The 17,534-nt window shown below is 51.4% G+C and overlaps 3 protein-coding genes across 17 annotated transcripts in view; 2 read left to right on the top strand and 1 right to left on the bottom strand.

The window, feature by feature from the left end:
• The window catches only part of ZNF385C (zinc finger protein 385C), a 51,898-nt gene extending 43,875 nt beyond the window's left edge, over positions 1–8,023 (top strand). For 2 of the 7 annotated variants that reach the window (XM_058284259.1, XM_058284260.1), the window contains exons 3-9: positions 438–586; positions 2,400–2,510; positions 3,859–4,024; positions 4,805–5,089; positions 5,531–5,718; positions 6,040–6,150; positions 6,645–8,023. In XM_058284259.1, coding sequence (XP_058140242.1) covers positions 438–586; positions 2,400–2,510; positions 3,859–4,024; positions 4,805–5,089; positions 5,531–5,718; positions 6,040–6,150; positions 6,645–6,878 — 1,244 coding nt within the window. In that variant the 3' untranslated portion in view covers positions 6,879–8,023. The remainder of the gene's footprint in view (positions 1–437; positions 587–2,399; positions 2,511–3,858; positions 4,025–4,804; positions 5,090–5,530; positions 5,719–6,039; positions 6,151–6,644) is intronic. The other 5 variants (XM_058284262.1, XM_058284263.2, XM_058284265.2 and 2 more) reach the window with 5 other exon arrangements.
• NKIRAS2 (NFKB inhibitor interacting Ras like 2) lies at positions 2,880–12,079 on the bottom strand. Of its 4 annotated transcripts, XR_011646883.1 has the most exons (6): positions 11,901–12,061; positions 10,842–10,949; positions 10,173–10,414; positions 7,246–7,382; positions 4,275–4,431; positions 2,880–3,341 (listed from the first exon to the last, which is right to left on the bottom strand). XR_011646883.1 is itself a non-coding variant. In XM_023582772.3 (4 exons), exons 2-4 carry the CDS (start codon positions 10,933–10,935, stop codon positions 7,221–7,223), a joined length of 498 nt encoding a protein of 165 aa, XP_023438540.1. In that variant the 5' UTR covers positions 10,936–10,949; positions 11,901–12,047; the 3' UTR covers positions 7,206–7,220. The 4 variants fall into 4 exon arrangements, 3 of the variants coding, with proteins under 3 accessions (XP_023438540.1, XP_004472489.1, XP_004472490.1); XM_023582772.3 differs by lacking the exons at positions 2,880–3,341; positions 4,275–4,431 and having other exon boundaries at positions 7,206–7,382; positions 11,901–12,047; XM_004472432.5 differs by lacking the exons at positions 2,880–3,341; positions 4,275–4,431; positions 7,246–7,382 and adding an exon at positions 7,955–9,601 and having other exon boundaries at positions 11,901–12,079.
• Positions 12,080–12,145: 66 nt separating this feature from the next.
• DNAJC7 (DnaJ heat shock protein family (Hsp40) member C7) overlaps positions 12,146–17,534 on the top strand; it is a 36,856-nt gene continuing 31,467 nt past the window's right edge. For 2 of the 6 annotated variants that reach the window (XM_071210659.1, XM_004472430.3), the window contains exon 1: positions 12,146–12,467. Coding sequence is in view for 2 of the 6 variants with exons in the window: in XM_004472427.5 (XP_004472484.1) it covers positions 15,093–15,169 (77 nt within the window). In the remaining 4 variants the exon portion in view is untranslated. Of the gene's footprint in view, positions 12,468–14,504; positions 15,170–17,534 lie in introns of those variants that run through there. The other 4 variants (XM_071210658.1, XM_004472428.2, XM_004472427.5 and 1 more) reach the window with 3 other exon arrangements.

The following is a 17,534-nucleotide window of genomic DNA, read 5'->3' as shown; positions in this document are numbered from 1 at the left end:
AGGCTTTCCCCAAGCCCCCGAGGCGTGGGTTTAATGTGCAATAAGGTGGATACCCAGCACTTGGTGCGTCTCCATGGTGGTGTGCAGGGGCCCCGCCCTGGCTCCCCAGCTCCTCTATCCCCTCCCTTGGCCTGACTCCCCGAGAGGGCTCATTTCGGCCATTATCTTGCCTCGTAGGGGCCGAGGTCGTCCTTCCGCGCTGGGAGCCTCGTGCTGTGGACTCCCTGCCTCTGCTTCCCCAACCATAGGGAGGAAGGGCATGGAGGTGCTCTATAGGGCCCAGGGACCCCTCGCCCCGGGACTGGCTGCTGCTGCTTTGTGAAGAGGGAGACAAGAGTTTCCGCCTGAGAAGCCCATCAGCCTCTTGTTCTGGCTGCAGAGGTAGGAGAGAGCCCTGTGGCTCCCAGCTTCAGACCCTGCCCTTCTTCCTCCTGCAGCAGGCCTGGCCTCCGGTGCCCCCAGCCCCCTGCTGGCCTCCCTGCCCCTGCCCACGCGGCCTCTGCAGCCCCCGCTGGACTTCAAGCACTTGCTCGCCTTCCACTTCAATGGTGCCACCCCGCTCAGCCTCTTCCCCAACTTCAGCACGGTACGGGCTGGGCTGGTGGCAGGGGCACGCACGCAGCTGCGATCGGGGGCGGGCAGGGAAGGTGGGCTCAGAGGGGCCGGCCCTCAGCAGCTGGGTCTATGCAGGAGCGCATTCTCTTCCCGCAGCCCCCAGAGTGACTAGGTACCCCCCAACAAGGGACCCCTGGGCCCAACTCTCCCCTAGGCTAGGGAACAAGGATGGCTTCTCCCACTGCACACTCCTACCCGCCAACTGCTGGGTCCGGGGGCCTGAGGCTGTAGGTTTCACTTGTGTTTTTGTTCAGGGATAGCTATGGATGATCTGTGTGTGTCTCCGTGCAGTTCGGGTGTGCCTTTGTGTTTTAGTTTGTGTTTGTGTAAGTCTTTGCGTGTATGTGAGTTTGTGTGCTGGTGTACAGTGTATGTGTTTGTAAACAATTCTTATGTACCTGGGTAATTGTGTGTAGTTAATGTGTATGTCCATGTAACTGAGTTTTTGTCTTCGTGTCCACTCTGTGTTTGGTATGTGTCTGACATCTGAGTGTGTGTATTTCTGTGTGCTTTAGGTGACTGACTTTGCCATGTGTGTTTAAGAGTCTGTGTACCTTTCTGTGGGTCTCTGTGATTTGGACTGTGTATATGTACTAGGGGTTTGTATACAAGTTTGTGTATTTCCACGTGTATATGTGTGTGAAAGATAAGTATAGTGCATATGAATTGTACTCGACTGCCGACTTATGTGGAATATCCTCCCCCCTCCCCTTTTTATTTCACCAAATCAAATCTCCTCATCGGTGAGGCCTACCTGATCTCCACAAGTTGGCAGGAAACTGTTTCAGTTGCCCATGGGAATCCCTTTCTCTCCACCCCCCAGGGTTGCACAGAGGTCCTACGGGGGTCTTCCTGGTTCAGAATTCTTGGGGCCTCTGGTCTTTCGTCCCCTCTCTCGCTTGCTGCTATGCTAACCATTCCAGAGCCTGGTCCTTCAAGGGCGGGGAAACTGCTGTTGTACTAACATTCTAACATTCTGGGGCCCTATAGGCCATTCCACCTGAGGTCCTGTCCCTGGGTGCTGAGACAGTTAGAAGCTCTTTCTGTTCTCAGGGAAGTTTCCAGAACCATGCTCTTCTCTCAGAGCTTCTGATCTCCTCCCTAGGGAAGGTTTGGCAAGTTCCTCTTGATAAGCCCAGACAACCCTGCTTTCGGCCCAACAACCCAGGCCCTGAAAAAATGGAACATAAAGGCTTGGTTTGATAGGGAAAAAAAATTGCTTACAATAAGGAAAAGGGGGAAAAACACCCTCAAATAAATATTCTAAAGAAACAATCCTGCTACTCTGGGAACCCTCTAGTCTCCGCCTGCCCTTCCCCTGGCCTCCACCACCTCCTCTGGCAGGGCGGCAGAGCTGGTAAGACAGGAGCTATGGTCCCCCAGGCCACAGGTCCCAGGCCAAAGGCTGTGCTATGGGAAAGAACACAACAAAGAGGGATTCTGTGACCCTCCCTCAACTGTCTGTGAGTCTTGAGAATGAGGGAAAAAACCCCACAAAGCCAGATTCCAGAGAAACAGCAAGAGAGGCCAAACTGACCACCAGGACATGGTTTTGTTTCCCAAGACCATGGAGGTCACCCTGGCCATCCCCTGCTTCAGAGCAGAGGTCCAGTCTGACAGGTAAGTCAGCCGGGAAGAGGCGGTCTTTTTCTAATGGCCGCAAGATGGGAGAGTTCTTCCCGACCACAGGTCCTCTTTGATAGCCTTTAGTTTCTGGCAATTTGTACTCTCCCCCTTTCCTGAGCAGACCCCAGAATTATTGTGCCCTCCCACCTCCTTCACAGATGGACCCGGTCCAGAAAGCTGTCATCAGCCATACATTTGGGGTCCCCTCTCCTCTGAAGAAGAAGCTCTTCATTTCCTGTAACATCTGTCACCTGAGGTTCAACTCAGCGGTGAGAGGGGGTGGGGGAAGCAGGAGTGGGGAGGAAACTGGGTTCAGCTGGAGACAGAGCTTCTGGGGTCTCTTGGCAGAGGGGGCTGTGCTTTCCACCTGTTTGCTGAAGAGGCACTCCTGGTCCTTTAATTGTCCCACCCGCTTCTTCTCTCCAGATTCTTCTACCCCATTCCTCACTGCACTGCTTCTGGCTCAGTCCTGGGTTCCACTTCCTTCCCCTATGCCTCTCTGGATCCCTCTGTAAGAGAGGAGACCCCCTCGCCGCCACCCACTCAACTCTGTGTCCCCAGGGGCCACGTTCTGAGACTACCTGGTATTCCATAAGGTTTCAAAGCACCTGAGAGTTCACAGAATGTAGTCATGCCCATCATCTTAATTAATTCTCATGATACATCTATGGAATGGACGGGTATTTTCGTCCTCACTTTTCATATGAAGAAACTGAGTCTCAGAGAGGTTAATAGACTTGCCTAAGGACACACAGTTGGGAAGGAAAGCTGGGTTTTGAACTCAGACCTGGCTGTGTCTAGGTTGTAGAGGAGCCTCATTCTGGGAAGGTTTACCTTCGATCCAGGCAACTCTGGGGATTGGGTGAGATGTCCTGAGCAGACCTGCTGTGGTGAAAGAGTCCAGGGCTGCAGGGCCTGGCTTCCCTGTGTTTGGGGGACCCTTGGCTGAAGAAGGGACACTCCAACAGGCCAGGTTCAGGGGTTCCCTCCAGGCTGTCAGGTTACATGAGTCACAGGGATGGACAGAGAGTTTGCTCGGAGGGAGGGACCATGTCGTCTTCATGCTGGCTCTTGGCACCGTGCCTGGCAAATGGCACTAACTGTTGAAAACATAAACAAAAGGATGAATGTTTGGGGGTACACATACCCCAGAGTGTGAGGAATGCTCTGATTTCTCCATTGATATGTTTGTAAACTTAGGAACACTCACTGAGCACCAACTGTAGGTACTAGGCACTCGTCATTCATGTTCCCATTTAATCCTCAGAACCCTGTGGTGTCAGTTTTATCACTGCAAAGTATATGGGTGAGGAAACTGAAGCTCAGAGAGGTGACATGATTTGTCCAAAGATGCACAACCTATCAGTGGCTGAGTCAGAATTGGAAGCCAAAGACTGCTTGCCTCGGAGCTCGCGTGTGAGAACATATTCTGCAAACCTCTCTGAGGTTTCGAGGCTGTGATCACATCATATGCTGTGATGACAGTGACAAAGATGTGCCCCTTGTGTGGTCTGAGCTCTGCCTACCTCTGACCTGTCCCTCTGCCCAGAGCTGGTGTAGGGATGGGGCATGTGGACTCAGTGAATTAACAAGTCACCTCCACTCTTCCCTCCCCAGAATCAGGCTGAGGCACATTACAAAGGCCACAAACATGCCAGAAAACTCAAGGCTGTCGAGGCTGCCAAGAACAAGCAGAGGCCACAAACCCTGGCCAGGGGAGGGGCACTGGTGTCCCCAACTCCGACTTTGGCCAGCAGAGCCCCCGGAGAGCTGCAGAACAAAGGTCGGTCCTTTAATCTCCCCTCTCTCCCACCCCAATCTGGTTTCTGACAAGGGGTTGAGAGGGTTCTGCTTTCTATTATTTGTTTGTTCTGAATTGTTCCATACATACAGAAAAGGGCATGCATCACAAGTGGGCAACTTAACGAATTGCTCCCCAGGAGCTCCCTTCCAGGGACTCCCTTCGAGCCACTACCTCCCCCACCCCTGGAGTAGCCAGGGCCCGGACTTTTCTCAGCATACAAGTGTTTCACCTGGTTTTGGTGGATCATATAACACGTAGTTCTTGTGTCTGGCTTCTTTTGTTCATCATATGTCTATCAGATTTATCCATGTTGTGTAGAGCCATAGTTCATCTTTTTCATTGCTGTGTAGTGTTCCATTGCATGACTATACTAGTTTTTCATTCTCCTGTCGAAAAACATTTGGATAGTGTGTTCTTTGCTGTTATACACAGTGCTGCTGTGAACATTCTAGTACATGTCTTTCAGATGATTTCTGCTTATTTAACCAGTAGCAGATAGCTAGAATAATATCAAGGCTGTGAGGGCTTTCTGAGTTCTCCACATCCAACTTTATGATTTCAGGTGGGGAAACTGGGGCCTAAAGAGATCCAAGTCTGTCCAGCAAGTCGGGGGAGAGGGGAGCCTGGACTTCAACGCTAGGAACACCAGGGCACCTTCCACTCTGCCATGCCACCCCCATTATGTCAGTGCTCAAAATCATGGTCTTGAGAATCAATTCGGGGTCTCACCCTCTTACCCCATGCCTTCTGTCTCCCCAGCAGCCCCCGCAGCCACTTCTCCTGGCCTCCCACTCCAGCCACCACTGACTCCAGACCCCACGCCCAGGGAGCCAGCCCACTCCGACCGCTTGGGTGCGGCCCCCTCTTCTTCCTGCCCACCCTGCTCCCCAGAGCCTGGGGGAGAGGCACCAGGGCCCGAGCCAGCAGCGGCTGCTGTAGGAAGTGGTGTGAGTGGGGAGGGCAGGAACGAGAAGGGGCACCTCTACTGCCCCACGTGTAAGGTGACAGTGAACTCCACCTCCCAGCTTCAGGCTCACAACACAGGTCAGTGCCCCCACTAGCCCAAGGTCGGGGGAGGGGTGGGCAGGCTGCAGTTTCTGGTTTTCTGGTCACTTGGCTCAAGGGCCGGGGGACAGAGGTGTTCTGCTCAGCTGGGTCTTCCCAGCAATCCAGCAATTGGGAAGAGAGGTGTGGGGCAGCAAGAGCTGAAGATCAGAACACGAGGAAGGGATGGAGATGAGAGCACAAAAAAGGGGAAGCTGACCAGTTACGCCGAAAGGCCTGCCCTGGGAGGGTGGGGGTGCTGGCATGAAATGAGAAGCTGGGCAGGACTTGACAGAGAGGGGAAGAAGAACTCTCACCTGGCTGGGGAGGGGAGCAGCCTCTGAGTTCGAGGGTCAGCCAATCTGACCTCGTTTGGAGGGGTCTCTGTGCCCTTGCCCTCTCTCTTCGGGGCAGACAGCCTGTCTTGTTGCCTCCCCCTAGGAGCCAAGCACCGGTGGATGGTGGAAGGACAGCGAGAGACTCCCCGAAGGAGCCGGGGCCGCCTGGTGCCCCAGGGAGGGGCCGCACACAAGGCCAAGCGAGTGGCAGGGGGCCGGCAGGGGCCAAGCCCCCCTTTCCACTGTGCTCTCTGTCAGCTCCAGGTCAATTCAGAGACACAGCTCAAGCAGGTGGGAGCGGTGAGGCTGGGTTTGGGGTTGGAGCAGGGGTGAGGGGTGGGAAGCAGTGTGAGGTGAGGAGAGGGAGGCTGACGAGAGAGGTGGGGACCAGGCAGAACAGGGAGGGAGGCAGTGAGGCTGGCTGGCCAGGGCTTTGGCAAAGGCCGCGTCTTAACGCCCCTTCCCAGAGCCTCCCAGGTAAGCACCCAGTAAACGTGCTTTGTGCTTGGGAATGGTGGGGAGAGGAAGGCCGAGCTAGTCAAGGACAATAGGATAGTTTTTGGGGTCCTTGGGCTTCCTCATTTGTTCCCAGTCTGTCTGTCTGTCCACTAGCACATGAGCAGCAGAAGGCACAAAGACCGCCTGGCTGGGAAGCCCCTCAAGACCTCCAGCCAGCACAGCAAGCTGCAGAAGCACGCAGCGCTGGCTGTGAGTATCCTCAAGGTATCTGTCTCCCAGGCAACAGAGCTGAGCCCTGGGTCAAGAGGGGAGGGTGGGCAGGAAGGGAGGGCAGCTGGGGGACTCGGGCATGGGGCAGGAAGGTCATCCCACTCTGAGGCTTTCATGGGCTGAGGAAGAGCTGCGTGTCTGGGATCTGCCCAGAGGAATTTCTGGGTAGGTGGGCTGGGGGGTAGTAATCTCAGGGGCAAAAGCGAGGAGTGGGCGTGCATTTCCAAAACCATCTCTACTGCCTACCTACCCCCCAACAATATCCTCCCCCTATCTCCCACCCTACTCCCCTCCCTTTGGGCGGAAGACAGGTGGTGGAGAAAGCCCTTTGGAATGAATGTTTGGGGGTGGGAAGGGAGGAGGATTTAGGTTTGGAACCCGAATAGGCACGTTTTCCCTGTAGCAAAAATCCCAAGGATGGGGCCCAGGGAGGGGGCGGGGATTTTCTGTGGCCAGGGACCGTGTCCATTTCTCTCTCTTCTTTGTAGTCTAAACTGGCCTTGCAGAAGCAACTCACGAAGACGCTGGCAGCCCGCTTCCTGCCCAGCCCACTCCCCACCGCGGCCGCCATCTGTGCCCTGCCTGGGCCCCTGGCCTTCCGGCCCGCCCCCACAGCGGCCACCACTCTCTTCCCAGCTCCAATCCTGGGCCCAGCTCTGTTTCGTGCCCCAGTGGGAGCCGTCCGCCCTGCCACGGGACCGATAGTCTTTGCCCCCTTTTAACCCTCCTAGGGAGGCCAGGGCCAACTTCCCAACATTCGTTCATCCTGGACCCTCTTCTCCCCCAATGGCCTAGGTCCCAAGACCCCACAGGGACTGGCTTTTATAACCTAGAGGTTCCTGCCCAACCCAGGGAGAGCCGGGCTAGTCGTAAAGGTAGCAGCCCTTCACGCCACCTGGACTGGGGAACACACCAGGACCTGCCCTGGATCATCCCCACCCTCCTCCTTTGCTTCTAGGGCTAGTCCTGGACGCCCCTGCATTTCCCTGCAGACTGAGAAACCCCCAAAATCCCTGCTAAACCCAGTCCCAGCTCTGTGGTGCTTTCAAACCCCACCCCAAGCCCTAAACCCATGTGGTCTCTCCTAACCTGGGGACAAGTCTGTGACCCCTGCTGCCATGCTCAAGGGAGGTCCTCTCCCATTCTCCAATCACTGAAGATGAGGCATGAGGTCTCACGCTGGAATTCAAGGCTACCGGCAAGATGGCCATGGGAGTGCAGGCGGGCTGGAGGAGATAGGGAGACCCAAGAGCCCTTTGATCAAGTAGTGCAAAGGAAGGGCAGAGTCAAGAGGTAGGGGGGCTGGAGGCCAAAGCTTTTAGAGGCTTCATCTGGTTTACCCGGATGGGGCGAGAATAGGGGTAGCTAGGGTGATGTTCTGGCTGGGCCCAGTTTTGTTAAATACAGGAAATGATCAAGCCCACAAAAGGTCTCTTTCTTAGTCTTTCATGGGTTCCTCCTTAGGGGGTCCCTGTTCTTCAGACTATGGACCCAGGCAACACCAAATCCCTTCAGGGCTCCCCAACAAAGACCTTTCCTCTACAGCTCCCTAAGCCAAACTGGGCCCCAGGACTAAATTCAACCTCCTTCTTCCAACCAGCATTCCCCTAAACGCCCCACTCTGAAGCTGTTTGGATCCAGTCTGACACGCTCTCAAGACCCATTTTCAAACTATTAAATGTCACAGACTCCACCCCAGCACTGTCCCCCTCACTCCACAATATGGGACTTTGCCAGTATTCACCTGTATTTTTGTAGACAATTCCAATGGAAGAACAAGAAAAAGGAGGGGAGGGAATTTTTTTTTATAACAAGCAGTTGTGGTTTTATTGTGTCCAATGCATCAATAAATGAACTCTAAGCCGAAGCCTGTATATACCCTAACTCTGCTTGCCCAGCCCAGGGCTACCTGCCCCTCTTCACCTTTCCTTTTGGGGAGATGGGGCAGGAATGGGAGACTGCCTTGCTACAGTGTCTCAGCTATGCTAGGTGTGCACATTTTAAGTATAAAGTGGGCACAGGAAGTTGTGGGTGACAAGCTCACTTTATACCATGTCTGAGTGTGTAACCACCCTTCTGAGCCCAGACAGAAGGCCTGTCAGCTCCTGAGAAGCTGCTACTGGTTTGCCTTGTTCTGTTCAGGCATCTGAGGTAAGAAGTGCTAGTGAAGCACCTTGTCCAGCCTTCATCATGGCAGCAGGCATATAAATACAGATAATTTATAAATTGAAGTCCAGCCATTAACTTAAAACAACCACAGGAAGGGGTAAGACCAGGCTGGACGGCTCAGTGGGTAGGCGTCAAGTCTGGCTGACTGGGCACTGAGTGGCCACTCTGGCAATAAAGAGTGTGTAGTGCACTCCTGCCCCCTGGTGGCTGGAGGGAGAATAGTGTCCCAGCCACCCTAGTTGGTAGGCATAGCACCTTGAAGAGGGAGAAGCAAGGGATACAGTAACATGGCCCCAAACCAAGGGCATTATAAAATCATAGAGTTGGACAGGACCTAGGAGATAACATAAGCAACTCCTGTCACCCTACAGATGAGAGAACTGAAGCCCAGAGAGGGGACAGACACTGTTGGGTCACAAAGGCAGGCAGTGACTCAGTCTAATCAGTCCTTGTTCCATTCCACCTCAACCAATAAGGCCCATCTGCTCCCTGAACAGAAAAAGGAAGAGAAACGATTAACACAGAAAAATTATACTTTCCAGAAGGCTAGCTTCTTCCAGCCTAGGAAAGGACAGGAGAAAGGTCAGGGTGTCATCAGCTTGTATATACATGCACGTGTACACATCTATGCACACATACAGGATACCTGGACACCCTTTCAAGTCCAGTCTGGTGCCATGTCTGTGCTGTTGGAAGCACAGGGGGTGGACCCCTGGGATAGGAACCAGGCCTCGACTGGGCCCTTATGCGTGGTAGCACTGCTTCCCGTCTGGGGAGGTGGAGCACAGCTGCTCTGGGTTGTACTGGGCGCCAATATGATGAAAGCTGGGTGGGGCTGGGGAGATTATTTCCATTTCCCGGACTTGGAAGGGAGCAAAGGTGGCCGGAGCCTGGACAGCTCAGCTGCTTGGCCTAGAAGGAAACTCCCCAGACTTTGGGAAGGACAGCTTGCCAACCCCCCTCTCCTCTCAACCCATCTTCAAGAGCCCCAGAAACTGGAATTGGGTCAGGAGGGTGAGTGAGGGATGGGAGCTCTTCAGCCATCCAAGGAGCCACTGCCCTTGTTCTTGCGGCTGAGGGGGAAGGCAGACTTGCTCTGGGGCTGGGTCATCTTGCTGGCCAGGTAGATGAAGGGATCCAGGAGGGAGCGGCGGTCAGCCACCGATACCTCCCAGAGCTTCACCTTCTCTGACTTGGCCCAGTGCTGAGCCACTTCTTGGTCCACCCGCCTCTGTTCCTGCAGGTCACATTTGTTGCCGAGAACCACGATGGTGACCTGGGAAAGTGTGGAAAGAGATAGAGAGGGCCCCGTGGATGCAACATAGACCTCAGAAATGGGGGTGGATAGGAGGTAGGAGAAGGCGCCTCAATGGCTGACCTCTCATCTCTTCCTCTAGTAGAAACCATGGGTTGGCGCGATGGAGATGACTTTTTCCTCTCCCTCCCCTGTTGAAATTTTGGCCTCTGACAATCCCTTCAGGAATTCCATTAAAAGCCCTGTCTCACTCATTCCTGCTCATTACTAGCAGTTGGTCAGTTTTTGGTTATACAGCTGGTGAAGACATACTCTCAGAATACCTGCAGCTTAAAAGGAGATTTGGGGGCACAGAAGAGCCTTTATAGAGAAGAGCTTAGAATTCTTAAGACTAATGAGGGTTACCTGTGCTAAGTCAGGGACCCCTTAAACTGAAGAGAAGCCTCTTTGGTTAAGCAGTCTCACCATGTGGCCAACTCTAGGCATGAAGACATTCTCCAATGGCCTCCGCCCCCTCCCAAGCCCCCAATTCCTAAACAGGGCCCACTCTCTCTTGCAACTGGGGCTTCCACCAGGAGCCTAGGACACACACCTCCTTCTTGTCCTTGGACTTGTCAATCTCCTTCTTGAGCAGCTCCACACGTTGAAAAGACTCTCGGCTATCCGTGCTATAGACCAAGACATAGCCATCCGTGCAGGAGAAGCAGTGCCGTGGCAGCTCCGCCCCATCTCGGAGCCCCCGGGTGTCGTAGAAACGCACCTGCTCCCGCACCCCCCGATCTGTCTCAATGGATCCCACGTAGATGTCTTCCTGCGTCTCGATCATCTCAGAACCTTGGATAAAATGAGGGAGATACTAGGTTGAAGGCAGAAGGGGAGATGGAAGTGTGAGTGATTGAGAATATCCTACCAGGCTGAGCAGAAAGGGAGAGGAAGGAATGTGGAGGCAAAGGAGAGAAGGGCAGAGACTGACGTTGTCAGGAATGGAATGATTTCAGGGACAGACATTAGTCTTATGCTAATACCATGCTAAGCAAAAGCATGACTTCGGAGCTTTTCCTCCCTCTCTTGGATACTGAATTTCCTTCCTCTGGATTTGTGGAGAGGATGTTCTCACCTTCATGTTGCAGGGTTGGGGGCAGGTTTTACTCTTTGGGTTGCAAAGTACATCAGGAGCAGCTTTCAGTCTTTGCATGTTGGGATCAAATCCCAGTCCTTATTCCATTTTTTTCCACCCCCCTCCCCTACCCCAAATACTCACCCACTATGTGGTTCCCATACAAAAGCTGTTCCAGGATTGAAGTTTTGCCCACAGAAGCCTGGCCACACACGACTACCTTGCAGCTCTTCCCCATGCTTAGCCTTCAACCTGTAGGAACAGAAGCACACTGGATGAGGTGGGGTAAGAGAGAAACAAAACAAGAGGGCAGGTCTCCCATAATGGAGAGCCCAAGTTCTGAACCTATCACGGAGCCTCAGGGATTCAGCACCATCTCATACTCTAGTCAGCGTGTAGTGAACTGATGTGTCTATACCATCTACAGGAAGCTGCACTTGATTCATTTGTTTTTCCCAGTTCAAGGCCCAGGATCTGGCACAGAAGGTGCTCAGTAAATGTTGCCTTAAAGGGGGAAGAGAGACGCTGGTTTAACCACTGCCCAGGTTCCTTTCTGTGCATATGATGTGGAGCGGACCAGTTACTGAAGGTGGCTCTGGTCCAGTTTCCTTTTTTTAACCACGACTCTAAGGAGAAATAAGCGGAGTTCTATTTTGAGTGGATCTGTCTTAAGCCATTCTTAATGAAGGGTGGAGGAGATTGAGCAAATGGAGGATAATCAGCTTTCCCCGTTTAATTTATCCAATCATTGTTAACCTCAAAATGCCAAATCAAGTTCATGGCTAAGACGAAGAGCATTAGACGAAAAAGGAAGGAGTGAAGGAATCTCAGGAAATAGGGCTTTGGAAAGGAGAACATTTTTGCTGCAAGAGGATAATGTAAAGGCCTCTGGACTGGCAGGCCCTCCAGAGAAGGTCATCTCCGAGGAGGCTCTAGATATTCCCCCAGAAGGCACCTCAAACCCAGGCTTTCCACAAAGAACCCTAAACAAAGGTTTCCCAGAAAGCAGTGACAAGGACCACTCCCAAAGAGGGCGCCTACACAGAAACCTCTCCAAAGGAAGCTCCTGACACCACCCCTCCCCCAGAGAACCGCCATACAGAGTCCCCCAATTCAGGAATACCCCAAAAGAGACCACCAGAGGGGCCTCTGCCAGAGAGTTCCCCCACGAGGGGGACTCCAGAGGGAAACGGAAGCAGAGACCTGCCACCAAAACGGCCCAGAGACGGTGGCCGATTCCCGGCGCTGGACCTCGCGGGTCTTGGCAACACCTTCAAGCCGGGGCCCTCCACGTCGGGCCCGGAGCTGGCGCGGCCCGGCCGCACGAACTTCCCTCTTCCTCCCGGGTCCGTCTGCGTTCCTTCTGGCCCCACCTCCGGCGCGCACCGCCCCTCGGCTTCCGGCTGGCAAGAAGAACTCCGGCGGCGGAGAGCGGAGCCTGCCGCGCAGCGCCCCCCAGAGGCCGGTGGGGAAAATGGCGGCCGGGACTTGGCCTGGTTATGCGCGGGAGCACGGGGTTCTGGGCTCCCTGGATGCGGGGTGCAGTTCTGGTGTCTCTACTGCCCACATGTTCTCTCTCTAGGCGACCATGGCATGGTAGCCCTTAGTTAACTAACTAGTTTATTCTTCAAATGTTTTCTGAGTACCTACTCAGTGCCAGGTGCATGGCCACGCGCCGAGAACATTAAGATGAATTAGACACTGTAGCTGCAGCAGAACTTCACCTCCTAGAGGAGTTAGACGCTTAACCAACGATAAGCGCACGGTATGGTAAGTACGATCACAGAGGTGCGGTGGGAACACAGCAAAGGGGCATCAAGGAGAATCTTGTGGAGGAGGTCATGTCTGGGCTGAGATTTGAAGGGCTTTGAGGGGAAAAGGTTGTTCAAGGGTGGAGGAAACATGCAAGAGTCATGTTGTTTTCTGGAACTACAGGTACTTCAGTTCAATTAAAATGGCAGAAGGGAGCTAAATAATCAAAAGCCTTGGGTAGTAGGCCAAAGAGATCGAACTGTATCCTGACAGCAATGGAAAGCCATTGATAGATTTTGTCAGTGAAGTGACATGACCAGTTTTCAGATTACTGTGGTCAAAGAATGGAGTTTGGAGAGAGATGAGAGTGGGGGACCAACTGGGAGATTATTGTGTTGTCCAAGTTTAAAAAATAGATGAGAGCCTGTACTGGGATGAAAAGGAGGAGATAGATTTGGGAGATATTTGCTAGGAAAATCAGCAAGATATGGTGATAAATTGAGAGTCAAGAAAGAGGGAGTTGAGGATGCCTTCCATCTTTCTCATCTGGTGCCTGGGTGAATGGTGAATCCATTCAACAAGATAGTGAGTTTAGGAAAAGAGAATCATATACAGCATTTGTTTTTTTCTGTTGTTGAGGCGTGGGAAGAAAATAAATATAAGTATGTTAAGTCTTAGGGATTTGTGAAACATCCAAGAAATGCCTGGTAGATAGTTGGATATACAGGTCTGGAACTTAGAAAGGAGGTCTAGGCTAGAGATAAATATTTTGGGGGTCATCATCAGATGGAGTTAAAGCTCCGAGGGTAGATGACCTGGCTTAGGAATTGAGAAAACTAAGTAGGAAAATGGTCAAAGACAGGTCTGCCTCCTGCATTAGACCATAAGTGACTAGCAGGCAAGGAAGGTGGTCTGTGAGTCTATGCCCTCCCAGCCCACCACAGAGCAGGCACATCCAAGAGGGCTGGACAAATGACCAGTATGGTTTTAGCTCCCTCAGCACTTGGGAAGCAGGGACCATGCAATCAGGGTATGGCCACTGGCACATACTGTTTTACTGGAGAAAGGGGTAGATCCTTTTAAAGTTGCCTTGCCTCCTTCTTTAGTTCCCCTTAGTTTTAAAATTTGACTGCAGAAACTCCTCCCCCAATTTAGTTCAAGCCCATAGATATTATTGGTTTGGGTAAGGGAAGGTCTACAAAGATGATTAAGCTGTGTCCTTACCCTCTTTGAATTCCCATTTCAGACTGCATTCAGAAAGGCACTTAAGTGATTTGTGATCATGTAGTGTAATCGTACATTTTAAAATAATGCTGTTTTTAAATAACATTTTTATTCTCATTTTAAAACAAGATTCTTATTTTAGATTATTTGGAAATTCAACATACCAAGAAAATCATGTTACCGCTCTTATATGTTGGTATTTCCTTAGTCTTTTTTTTTCACCACCACCATAATCTTGATATAGTACATTCCCATTACCCCCAAAAGTTCCCTAATTCCCCTTTGCAGTCAATCCCCTGCCCTCACTTCCAGCCCCCAGCAACCATTAATCTGCTTTCTGTCACTGTAGTTTTGCCTTTTCTAGAGTGTCAAATACATAGAGTCATTTAGTATTTCGTGTATGCCTTCTTTCACTTAACATAATAATGCTTTTATGATATTCGGGTTGTTGCGTGCATTTAGTAGTGCCTTTTTATTGTTTAACAGAATTGCATTGTTTGAATACATCACAGTTTGTTCATTTAACAGTTGGTGAACATTTTAATTTTTTTTTTCTTCATTTTTTTGGCTGTTATGAAAAACTGCTATGTACCTTTAAAAAAAAAGGAGGGGGGGGGGAGAAAGAAAGAGGCAAGCGTGCTGAGCCGGGACTTTATATATGAGGAACGGGAGTAATAGGGACACTGTGGAGCAGGGACCTGCCTTATAAACTCCAGGGGCGCAGTGCTACTTTCCTAGGCTTAATGCTGAGATGGCACTCCCAGACGGTTGACATGAAAGCAGCCTCATAAAAGGGTCAGCGTCATTAGGGTGATAAATCAGTTGGTGCTTGGAGATCCGGGGGGATGAAAGGCGCGGGGTGAAGACGCCCTGCATTCCCCTGGCTTGGCTGGGCAGGGCAGGGCTTCCAGGTGTCGATGAAAGCGGGGGAACCGGGCTCATACTGTTTCTTCTTGACTTTCTTGGGAGGAAGCCCTGGCTACCCTCCAAGGTCGGGAAGGTAGTATTGGGGCTCTTCCCCTCCAGATTCCTGGATCACCGAGTAGCTACCCAACTCAGACTCTCCTGAACCTTACAGGAGACTCTCTAGGGCTGGGAGTTGCTATGGCAACGAGGCCCTCCGACTCCTAAGGAAAGCCAAGGCTTAGAGCGGCGACGCCCTTCTCCATCTCCTTCCAACTCACCGGCAAAGTGGCGCCCCCTACGCACAGGAACCGTACCTGGGCCCCCGCCCCCGCGCGGAGACCACCGTGGACCTCCGGGGGCGGGAGGCCGCTCTGGCCCCAAGCGGAGCCTCTCGCTGGTAGACGGGCCCGAGGGGGCCCCTCTGGGCGCAGCGTCGCTATACTCCTCGATGCTCCGGCCGGAAGTGCTCTTCACCGCCCGCCTCCCACCCGGCTCTCTGGTCCCGGCGGTAAGATGGCGGCTGCCGCGGAGTGCGATGTGGTAATGGCGGCGACCGAGTCAGAGCTGCTAGGCGACGAAGAGGCGAAGAGGTAACCGGGTCTCAGGGTAGTGGAGGGAGCGAGCTTCAGTTTCCTGATTAGGAAAAACCGCTCCCCTGCTGTGATGCAGGCCCCAGCGGTTGAGGCGATGCCCCGCCCTTCGCGAATCCCTCCCCTCGTTTGAGATCAGGTCCGGATGGACCTCTGAAGGGGCGCTCTGGAGGGTCGGTCTTTTCCTCCAGCTTCCGCCTGGTGTGGGAACTGAGGCACGGCCTTGTTTTCCAGCTGGGAGGAAGGTCATTCTTATTGTAGAGCCGAGTCTCTCAAGCAGGGGGAATCGCAGAGGTCTGTTGTCGGGTGAGGGCGGCACGGTGAAAACGAAGACTTCCCTGCTTCGCTCCAGACCCCCGCCTTCTCTCGTTAACTTCTATGCATTGTTTTCTGTCAGCACTTTGCATCTCCAAAGCCTTTGCTCTCCTTAACCTTCTCTTCAGTAATTACACCCCAGCGACCGGTAGGTAGTCTGGGTCCAAGGTGATAGAGTGTTTCCATTATTAACCTAGTCAGCTTTGCCACTCCCTGGTTGCCCCAAAAGTCCGAGATGATAGAGAAAAGAGGAAGAGTAGGGTCTTGTCCTATGCTCTTTATATCGAACTCCTCCCCCACCGTCCTTCCCAAGCAGGATTCACATTTCTCCCAGGACTACTCTTATAAGTGAAGCAACTGCTTTGAAGCTGTTGGCACTGCTGGGCAACTGCATTGACTCGAGATTGCCAGACCGGACTAGTGGAGGAAGCTGCTGCTGAGCTAGTGATTTTCGAGAACACTCTGGATTCTGGATTAAGCTAAAGCAGGTTATGGAAGTGGGATTGGAACAGAGTTGTGGCTAGTCAGACTTGTTCAAATCCTGAAGCAGAATTAACAAAAAGGTTCTGGGATTTTAAGCCCTTATCAACTGCAGTTTATTTTGATCCTTTTGTGTGGGATTGACTACAAGACTCTTAGTCTTCTTCCCATGTATTTCATATTTTTACAGCAGTCCCATTGTGGCCTCAGTCTAGGTGATTTGCGGTGATGATGTGGAATTTGTTCACGAGATCTGAAATCAGGATTCTGAGATTTCTACTATTTAAATATAAGAGGTACTCATAAGGGGAATATTTTTTTAGTTTAAGGGAAGTTACCACAACCACTGCCTCAAATTCCTAGCCTGTTGGGAGCTGAGTTTTGGCAGTGTAGTAGTAGGTCCCTGGGATATCAGAGAAGGCAGGATACCAGAGCATAGTATTTCTCTGTTCTTAGTTTTGAGTTTTCACATTTTTCCTAATTATTTCCAGGTACTTAGAGTTAAGCATCATCAGCTCATATACTTTATTAAGGAATTACAAAATGGGAAACAAAACTCCTCCCAACTCAAACAAGAGTTTAAATGAATTGTAAGGATATACTTTACCCGCGCTTTGGAAGAGTTCTGTGGTTTTTTGTGCTATAGCTAGAGACAGACTTGGGCTATATGTAATTTTAAAAACTTATCCTTCTCAGTGTTATCTCTTTTGTCAGAACTGCCTTTAAGATGAGTTTCACCTTAAAGCCCTCTTTCAACTAAAGCAAATTCTTTTCCTCAAAAAAGTTTAAGATTGATTTTCTGCCATTTAAGGCATCCTTAGGGTAAATATTAAGATCTATTAGTGTGGATTTTATGAAATACAAACTAACAAAACCACCTTGTTTATGTATGATTTTCCAGTGCTGAAAACAGGGTAGAGATTTAGAAGCTTTGGGGGGAGATTGTTTTACACTTTTTTACGTTTCTAGGAAACCTGTGTAGCCCTAGTGGAGATAAAGACAGGGACATCCCTTGTAAATGCCCTTTTACAATCTGGCTTGTTTAGAGTTCTTTGGCCAGGTTACTATCTTGTTACAGTCCTGCTACCAGTTCACTTGGGGACATGGGAGTTAATGGGTCTCTTGGGTAGTTTATGGGAGGTCCAGCATGTGAGCTTTTCCTGGAGTCCAGCAAGCAGTCTTTCCTTCCTTGCATCTTTGCTCAAGGGCATCCTGCTGCTGCTGCTAAATTGTCAGGGTCCCACAGGAGGGGAAATGAGAGGAGCTTTGATGATACAGGACCTCATTGTTGCAGCATTTTAAATGGCTACACGCTTTATTTTCTTAGGTTTGTTATCACTAGAGAGAGAAAGAAATTAGACCTCAATTATTTTTTGCCTGTCACTTTGTCAGAGTTCTTTTCCCTAGTAGCAGGTGAAAAGCTAAAATAAAAGATGTATTATTTGGCATTCCAAAATAGATCAGTTTCTGTGCATGAAGATTATTTGTTTCTCTTTGCCCTCCAGAACAAGTAAAGCTTCTTAGGAGCCAGAGGATTAAATTTCAGAGGTTTTACATTTCAGTTAATTTA

The sequence above is a fragment of the Dasypus novemcinctus genome, chromosome 21 (assembly GCF_030445035.2).
Source record: "Dasypus novemcinctus isolate mDasNov1 chromosome 21, mDasNov1.1.hap2, whole genome shotgun sequence".
In the NCBI taxonomy this organism is placed as follows: Eukaryota; Metazoa; Chordata; class Mammalia; order Cingulata; family Dasypodidae; genus Dasypus; species Dasypus novemcinctus.
This window is presented reverse-complemented; position numbering and strand designations above follow the sequence as displayed.